This window comes from Kogia breviceps, chromosome 1, assembly GCF_026419965.1.
Source record: "Kogia breviceps isolate mKogBre1 chromosome 1, mKogBre1 haplotype 1, whole genome shotgun sequence".
Classification (NCBI taxonomy): Eukaryota; Metazoa; Chordata; class Mammalia; order Artiodactyla; family Physeteridae; genus Kogia; species Kogia breviceps.
The window spans coordinates 105,524,837-105,534,358 of NC_081310.1; the positions used below are offsets into that span (position 1 = coordinate 105,524,837).

At 39.7% G+C, this 9,522-nt stretch overlaps 1 protein-coding gene across 1 annotated transcript in view; it reads left to right on the top strand.

Moving 5' to 3' along the window:
• LOC136793549 (uncharacterized) overlaps nt 1–9,051 on the top strand; it is a 158,759-nt gene extending 149,708 nt beyond the window's left edge. The window contains exons 2-3 of the mRNA XM_067025458.1: nt 633–740; nt 8,106–9,051. Coding sequence (XP_066881559.1) covers nt 633–740; nt 8,106–8,332 — 335 coding nt within the window. The 3' untranslated portion in view covers nt 8,333–9,051. The remainder of the gene's footprint in view (nt 1–632; nt 741–8,105) is intronic.
• Nucleotides 9,052–9,522: the final 471 nt, after the last annotated feature.

A 9,522-nucleotide genomic window follows, 5' to 3' on the forward strand; every position in this document is an offset into this window, starting at 1 on the left:
CTTTGAAACCCATGACTATGTTTGCATTGAGGCTGTGCTCCCAGGGACCACCGGCATCCAATGAACGAATGTGATCTGATCGGGTACCAGGTCTTGTTTCAGGGAGTCAGGGGACTCTTCACTGGCAAACTTGGTCTTAAATACTTTCCAACTACCTTGCCAAATACTCCTCAGACTGCCTGGCACTCTTGGACACTTCCACCCCACCTTTTCTCCTTTTTCTTCTCTCAGGATCATACTCTCATTGCAGTCCGTTGATTCCCTGCCTTTGCTAGGTCCCTTCTTTATTAACTGTGTCTTTTTATGTTCTGCATTCTAATGCTTTGACATCTGGGGCCTTGCTGAGCCTGGAAGGAAGGGCCCTCCCAGGATTAGCAGGTTCCAAGAGATAATAAACAAGTTGTCCCTGAACATACCTTTCTTTCAAATGTAAACCTCAATCCAGAGCCCGTATACCCAACCGCCTCTTTATTGGGCTCTTACACCCCAAGCCACTATCCACTTGCCCTAATCATCCCAAGGCCAGGTACCAGGCAACTGGAGACAGCCTCTAGGCTCCCGAGCTGCTGAAATTATTGAAACTAGCCAATTCTAAACCTGCTTAACTTGCCTCTGCTTATTCTTTCCCACAGAAACTACAATAGAGGCTTTTGCCCACATTTTCCTCCATTCCTTTTGTCTCCTGACCAACCCTGGTGCTCACCTGTGTGGCATGATATGCCTCCTGCTTCTAGAGAATTGTAAGTATTATTTCCATGTCTGCATGCCTTACCATACCTAATTAAAACAAATCCCAGGTATTCTTAAAACAGCTTCCTATTTCCTTTCACACAGACACCCCCCCCCAATAACATCCTTGCATATTTAATCCCCTCTTGGCATCTGCCATTTTAAAAATGATATTTTAAAAATACTATTAAAAAAGGAAGACATTATGTGTCTCCAGGGCCAAGGGACAACTCCATCTTGCCCTATCTTCAGATTGTTCCTGAAGAAGAAATCTATGTTTTAAAAATATTCATTCAAATTTATCAAAAATGCTGTGAAGATCAAGCAAAATATCAAAGGGCTGGATGTGACTCATGGAGTCATAAAAAGGGCAGAGTAAGAGTGTGGAATTCCATGCAGAGGGGAAAGCCTGAGCAAGGCTGGCAAGTGAGAGCAGCCATGCTCATGGAGAGAGCATCTTTCAGTAAGTCTAGGGGTGAGAGTTGTTGGTGGGTAAGAGTGGCTGGACAGGTCAGCAGAGCCCAGATTAAGAAAGGTCTTGTCAACCATTTATGGAGTATGGACCTTAACCTTTCAAGGGTTTTAAGCAGTGGAATTAGATAGCTGGATTTACCCTTCAGAAAGAGTTTTTTGGCTGCAGTACAGAAAAGGAATTCAAATGTGTCATGACTATTAAATTGGAAACCATTACTTTCACCTCTTCGGAGATAGCATTTTCTATAACAATATGACAATAAAACGTGCTTTGCAGACCATGAACAACAAAATGGAGTCACTTATGTCAAAGGGATCTATAATGGAGCCAAGAGGCCATTAAGGAAGTAGAACTTACATATGTCCACACCCAGATGCAACATAAAATTCTGACTTGGTGAACCACAGGCCACCTGGAACTAATTTTCTTCACTCCCTGGAAACCACAGCTTAGCAACCAATCAGCTGCTGACAAGTAAAAGAATGTCTGCTGGAATCAATCATAGTTCTGCAAAACAACTATGTAACTTCTCTGAGATGTCTTTGTCTGCTGTCTTTATAAACCTCCACCATTTTTATTTCTCTCAGAGAACATTTGAGGTGCTGCCTGAATCTGTACCTCCTGAATTGCAATTCCTAAGACCCCAACTAAACTCTTCTTATTTGTAGCTTTCTGCGAACCTTCGTGGACAGGTTCAACCTAAACCCTTGGGCTATCTCTATTCAATCCCTCTCTCCCAAATTCAGTGCCCACCTCCAACCTGGCAGTTAACTGGAAAGTACCCCCAGGGGTAGTGTAGACAGCTCAACACAGGAAAGAGAAAACACATATACAAACACACACAGGCACACACACATTGAGCTCTATTAGTCATTTATTGCTGCAAAACTTTTATCCATAAACTTAGCAGCTTAAAATAACAACAAATATTATTACCTCACAGTTGTTGTGAGTCAGGAATTTGGGAAACAGCTTAGCTGAGTGATTCTGGCTCAGTGGTCTTGTAAAAGTTTGCAGTCACAATGTTTATTGGGGGTGCAGTTATCGGAAGTTTTAACTGGGGCTGGAGGATCCACTTCCCAGATGACTCACTCACATAGCTATTGGCAGGAGGCCTCAGTTCCTCCCAGGTGGACCTCTTCATAGGACTTCTGGAGTGGCCTCATGACAAGGCTGAAATGGGATATCGCCCCAACCTTGAGACACCTGGCTATTATTATCAGACCCCTCAAAGTTTTAGGGTATACCCAGAGGAAGGATGAGTTCAGAGACGGAGGTTTGAACTGAGTTAATCATCCCAAATTTGACCAACAAATCATTGTATTTGTTTAAACTTACAGGCAATCATTTGAGTAGAGTTATTTATCAGAAGACCGTCCAGGAGCTCAGAGTCTGAAATCAAAATCAGTTCTAGAATAAACTTCTATTTTATAGGAATGAGTTTTGTTAGCTGTCCTCACTGGTTAAACAGATATATGATAGATAGGTGCTAGAGAATGTGGACTAGCTAAAGCTTATCCCTGGTCCCAGAGATTCATGGGAGACTCAGTTTTGGCTTAAGGAATTACCCCAAGACCACCTCAATGAGATTATACTACTATAGTATAATGAGACTACTACCCATACATCTACTTGGGGGACCAAGGATGTTCCAAAACATCATAGTGATATCAATATGCATGAATTCTAGAGACCCAAGTTAAAAGAACTAAATAATAATCTGAGTGCCATTTAACTCGACATTTGGTTAAATAACATTATATAAAGTCTTCATTATATTATGATTCCTTGTTTTAAGACAGAAAAACTGATAAACAATGTAACATACTGAAGAGCATAACTCACAAGGAGACTCCGAGTTTGAAACTAATCTCATGTCTACACTAGTAAATCACACGAAAGATTAATGATAAACTAATAATTTAACATTATAAGTGAGCTTAACTGCTAGAATGATTTTTCTGCCACCAAATAGGCAGCTTGCTATATAAGAAACTTGAAAGAACAAAAACAAACAAATTATCATTTCTCAAAAAAGCCACTCACATTAAGCTTAATGGAATTGCACATCTTTTTAGCACAAAACCAGGACAAAATAGTACTTTGACATTTGTGAAATACACATCAGCTCAACTGATTAAAATCTAAATAAAAAGTAAAATACAGACAATGAAGAATATAATTTCTCAGTGAAGAGGACCCAAAAAATCAAATAAGCATTTTTAACTGTGCTTTCTGCATCACCTGAAAATTACTATGGTTTCTGTCTTAAATTTCTGCATTTTTTTCAGTTCTGCAGAAGTTCTTCATGTGTAAATGAGAATATGTTTATAATATCTGCCAAAGCAAAAACTGCATTGGACAAAATTAGGCAAAGAACATTCTATTCAAGGCTACTGCAATAGAAGAGAAAGGCCAGAACTCAGTCTGAGCTCAATCTACTACAAGGATTGGAGAGTTTTGAAGAGCTGGAAGGTGAATGGTAGGCCACTGTGTCTGCTAACTATCTTTACCTAAAGGAAAAGTAAACTTCCTCTAATCTTCATGACAGGAGGTAGTTTTACAACTTGGTGTAAGATGCCCACTAAAGTTAGGCTCCTACCCTCTGGAAGCAATGGGAGATAAGGGGGCTCTCTCCCTTGATAATTGCATTTCAAAAGTATGACTCCCAGGTCTTTGAGAAAGACTGTCTTAGGAAGTCAAACTGGCAAAAGGCTTTTAATATTTTGCATCGCAAAGGGGCAGAGAAAGAATTTACAAGTTTTCTAAAATAACTTAGTAAAACTCTAAGAAAAGAAAGGTCAAGGACCTCAAGTCAGGAAGAAACCTGTCTAAACTTGAATCAAGCTGTGGGGAAGGTTAAATCTGTCTTGATCTTACCAAATCTATATTCACACATGTGTATTTGAGCTAATCTGTTGGCCTTTCACCAATAGTAGACTCTACTTTTGCCTGAGATTTCCAGTCCTTTTCTTTCTTTCTTTTCTTTTTTTTTTTTTTTTTTTTTTGTGGTACGCGGGCCTCTCACTGTTGTGGCCTCTCCCGTTGCAGAGCACAGGCTCTGGACGCGCAGGCTCAGTGGCCATGGCTCATGTGCCCAGCCACTCCACGGCATGTGGGATCTTCCTGGACTGGGGCACGAACCCATGTCCCCTGCATCGGCAGGCGGATTCTCAACCACTGTGCCACCAGGGAAGCCCCAAGTCCTTTTCTTTTATTCCAACTGACAGTTCAACTGAAGGAGTTGCAGGGGTGAGGATCAAATGCCACATGCAGGGACTCATGATGGGTTAAGCGTCTTGACATTTATTAGCATAGTCTAATGGTAGAGAATCTCTTCTGTTCTAAGAGCTTCCGACAAGGCAGTTCCTCCTCTCAAATATGTGCTACAGTGTTTACAGCCCTCACAGGCAAGTCTTTTTCCATAAATCTAATTAAAATTCTTCACCTCCTATTTTAACTTTCTCCAACCTGCCCTTGGAAATCATCTCCTTCTCTTTCTCTGTGCAACTATTCTTTGTACAGTATAGGTGAAACATGGATTTCTCCCATTGAATTCATGTTTTCAGGCTAAATTTTTCCTGTCCTATACTATGTCTTTTCCATAGTTGAATCATGTTTGTGCCATCATAGGTTAGTAGAAATATTTGGGAGCCAGAGAAATCCAGTTTCTTATCCTGGGTCCCACACTTTTTTTTAGCTAGGGAGCCTTGGACAAAATTTCAGAGTCCCAGTTTCATCATTGTAAAGTAGAGCCAATAAAACTTATTTTGAAAGAGGAAGATTAAATGAGGCAATGTGTTGAGCACAAAGCAGATGTCTAATAAATACTAGTGACCTTCACCTTTCTTTTCTTCTCAACCGCCTACTTTATTTTAACCTAACACACTGGCCACTGACTCTTCTATACCGACAGGAGAGACAAAAATAATTCACCAATACATACAGTTTTTGAGCTACCATTTCACCAATGGTGATGAACTCCACATTAAAGTCATATAATATATCGTGAAGATTTGGAAATATCAGTCAATCCTTTAATTTATTAGAATAATGAGGTAACAATGTTGGAAACCAAATTATGTTTTGATGTGATTGATTTTAAAGGGGCATTAGAAAAAACATTTTTCATTCAATCTCTCTTAAAAACAAGTTAAATCAATTTCTTTAAGTTCATGAAGGCCAAAAGGGCTTGTAGATTCATTTCTGCTCTCTGATAAAGAAAAATGTCACATGTAAATAGTGAGGGTATTTCCTTTGGTGAAGGGATGTGGGGGAAGAAACTACCTGATCTGTTACAGCATGGATGCAGTACAGACATCAGTTTATGAACATCCCAAGTGATCATTCAACTCTTCCTTAAATCTAAAACAAAACAAATTCTCTTCTAAAAACTGAATGGTTTTTATCTTCAAAAGACACGTGAGAATATTTCGATCAACTCTTTGGTGCTATGTTAACACAGGGTCAAAAAGAGGCAGGTGAGTAAAATGCAAATAAGCCTGTCCTTCCCAGAAAGCCAGACAATGGGTGTGTTTACTAAATGTATTATGTCCAAAATAGAATACATTGCCAGGGCTCTAATAAGCTTATTGAATTAATTTTTATGAACTAATTATCTTGAAAATGCCCATCTCAACTTCCTTGATATTCAGAGTCATGTCCTCTTTATAGGGAAGTGTTAGACGGGCATCTGCTTCTGGTGCATTTCATCTTCGAGTCAACAGGGCATATACTGAGCATCTATTTGTGCAAAGCCATACTTCAGGCCCTTTACTAGTCACTGTAAGAGACACAGGGATGTGGAAAACAAGGATGCTTTCTTAGGAAATTTTAAATCTATCTGGGGATACAAAGTGTAGAGAGGGACCTATGATATCAGGCATATTTCACATTTTATTTCTTTCTTGAGAATCACCACATTATTGCTTCATTGCTTGACCATTACCTCTTACTCTCTATTAGGTAAGGTAATCAAATGCAGAAGAAAACTAAGCATGTGTATAAAGGCTATGAATTGCTAAAACTTCTCTTCAGTGATGTAAGAAGTCAAAGGTAACTTGATTGAAAGGCACAGCTGGTATTGAGGAGAGAGAATTAATATCTGAAAAGGGAGCAAATGCAAATAAATATATGATGGACTTCATAAAAAATGAATAAGAATGCAAGGGATTCACAGTCAGGAAATAATGTAAAGAATATAATTACATTTCCTGAGGTCCAACCTAAAGTAATTTGGAAATGTAATATTGTCTTTTAAGACTGTTGGTAACTTAGTCCTTGCTCACTGCTTGAAGCTTTTGCTAAATGAACTCGATACGTGATAGCACAAAGTCAAGACCCTAACCATTTTTACACTAATATATGTTTATTTCATACTAAAAAGTTCAAACCAGTTCAGAATGGAGGCCTTCATCATGACTGTCCGCTTCACATCAGCTTTTCCTGTTCAGGTAGGCTTTGCACGTTGCAATTTACATTGTAATTCCAACACAGCTGTCGTTCACCTTCATTTGATCTGTGGAAAATCAAGAACCAATAGTGGCGATAGCCAAACAAAGTAAAGCAGAATTTGAGACGGGGTGGTGTAACTTGATCTTCTCTTATGATACACACACCGGCTATTATCACTTGGTCTGGGTTAAATGCTTTTAACTGAGCAACCGATCTGGTGGCGCAGTGTTGTGTAACAGAGAAAATTATCTCTGGAGCAAGGCTGTTATATGCCTTCATTTCAAATGGCACCTAGGTTTATTCTCACAGACCGACTGAAAAAAATAATAGAATCTGATCTAATAAGTGGTGATTTCAAAACCTGCTGGCTAAGACTCAGCTGCTTGATAAATTGAGTTTAAACAGAACCAGTTAGAAGGAATATCACTTTTGGGGAAAAAAAATAAACAAATTTCTAATAAAGGTAGCCTCAGACAGAATTCAAACCTAGTCCTTTGGAAATAAAAGTATTAACTAGCAATGCACATGCATCAAAAGCTAAAGTTGATAGAAAGGAACCTTCCCAAAAACCTACTAGGCTTATCCCCATAAAAATCTCACACACACAGAAGCACACACCATTAAATATTATTATTTAACTAAAAACCTCTTTGAGTACAGCCAAGCCTCAGCACCTGACACTATATAAGATTCAAACAAGCCCTCTTGGAGAGGTGTGGGTTGTGAAGGACCAGGACCCGCTCCCTCACCCCACCCCAGGATCCGGCATGGCTATTCCTGTGGCTGGAGTGGGAATATGGTGCTGCATAGCCCCCATCCCCTCATGAAAACTGAGGCTCACTGTGCCCCCTCACACTCCCCCTCCACACACACAGAGGTTGCCTTGAGAGTTCCAAGCTGTCAGCTCCACTGTAAGAACAAATACAAATGAAAAAGAAGAGGTTTAATTCTCCCTGTTGAAAATGGGGAAGAGATTTCCATCCCCTCATTTTTCTTAGAGAATTTACCTTAAAAAATTATCATTGGGGGTACTTTCACATCCCTTTGAAACGTATGAAAATCCTTTTGAAAACTAGATAAGGTTCTTGCCAGCTTTATGACCCAGAATCACCTTTCTCAAGGGCCTAGGAGCCCTGTTTTGAAATGTTAACACCAAAGGAGATAGCACCCCTGTTTCCCAGTTTCCGTGGAAGGGTAGGGGCCTAACTTCAGGGGGTCCCTTGTTGAAGTAGCAAAACTAATGACAGTCATAAAAACATGAGATGTTTTTGTCCTCTGGATAAGGCAATTAGCCAACAATACCCCAACTACCAGGACAATTTAGGATGAACTATATATGACAAACTGTGCCATCAAGTCCTCTTACTTGAGGACTAGTTATTATTTATCTTGAAAACATGTATGTAACCTCTGGACAACATTAAGTTCACCAACATTCTCATTATAGGGGTCCCAGAAGGAGAAGAGAGAGAGAAAGGACATGAGAAAATATTTGAAGAGATTATAAATGAAAACTTCCCTAACATGGGAAAGGAAATAGCCACCCAAGTCCAGAAGGTGCAGAGAGTCCCAGTCACGATTAACCCAAGGAGAAACATGCTGAGACACATAGTAATTAAATTGATAAAAATTAAAGACAAAGAAAAATTACTGAAACCAACAAGGGAAAAATGACAAATAATATACAAGGGAACTCCCATAAGGTTAACAGCGGATTTCTCAGCAGAAATTCTACAAGCCAGAAGGGAGTGGCATGATATACTTAAAATGATGAAAGGGAAGAACCTACAACCAAGATTACTATACCCGGCAAGGGTCTCATTCAGATTCAATGGAGACATCAAAAGCTTTACAAACGAAAGCTAGGAGAATTCGGCACCACCAAACCAGTGCTACAACAAATGCTAAAGGAACTTCTCTAAATGGGAAACACAAGAGAGGAAAAGGACCTACAAAAACAAACCCAAAACAATTAAGAAAATAGTCATAGGAACATACATATCAATAATTACCTTAAATGTGAATGGATTAAATGCTCCAACCAAAAGACACAGGCTTGCTGAATGGATACAGAAACAAGACCCGTATATATGCTATCTACAAGAGACCCACTTCAGACCTAGGGACACATACAGACTGAAAGTGAGGGGATGGAAAAAGATATTCCATGCAAATGGAAATCTAAAGGAAATTGGAGTAGCAATACTCATATCAGGTAAAACAGACTTTAAAGAATGTGACAGGAGACAAAGAAGGACACTACATAATGATCAAGGGATCAATCTGAGATGAAGATATAACAATTATAAATATATATGCACCCAACATAGGAGCACCTCAATACATAAGGCAAATGCTAACAGCTATAAAAGAGGAAATTGACAGTAACACAATAATAGTGGGGAACTTTTTTTTTTTTTTTTTTGCGGTATGCGGGCCTCTCACTGTTGTGGCCTCTCCCATTGCGGAGCACAGGCTCCAGACGCGCAGGCCCAGCGGCCATGGCTCACGGGCTTAGCTGCTCCGCGGCATGTGGGATCTTCCCGGACCAGGGCACGAACCCGTGTCTCCTGCATCGGCAGGCGGATTCTCAACCACTGCGCCACCAGGGAAGCCCAAGTGGGGAACTTTTAACACCTCACTTACAGCAATGGACAGATCATCCAGAGAGAAAATCAATAAGGAAACACAAGCTTTAAATGACACAATAGACCAGCTAGATTTAATTGATATTTATAGGACATTCCATCCAAAAACAGCAGATTACCTTTTCTTCTCAAGTGCACATGGAATATTCTCCAGGATAGATCAAATCTTGGGTCACAAATCAAGCCTTGATAAATTTAAGAAAATTGAAATCATAT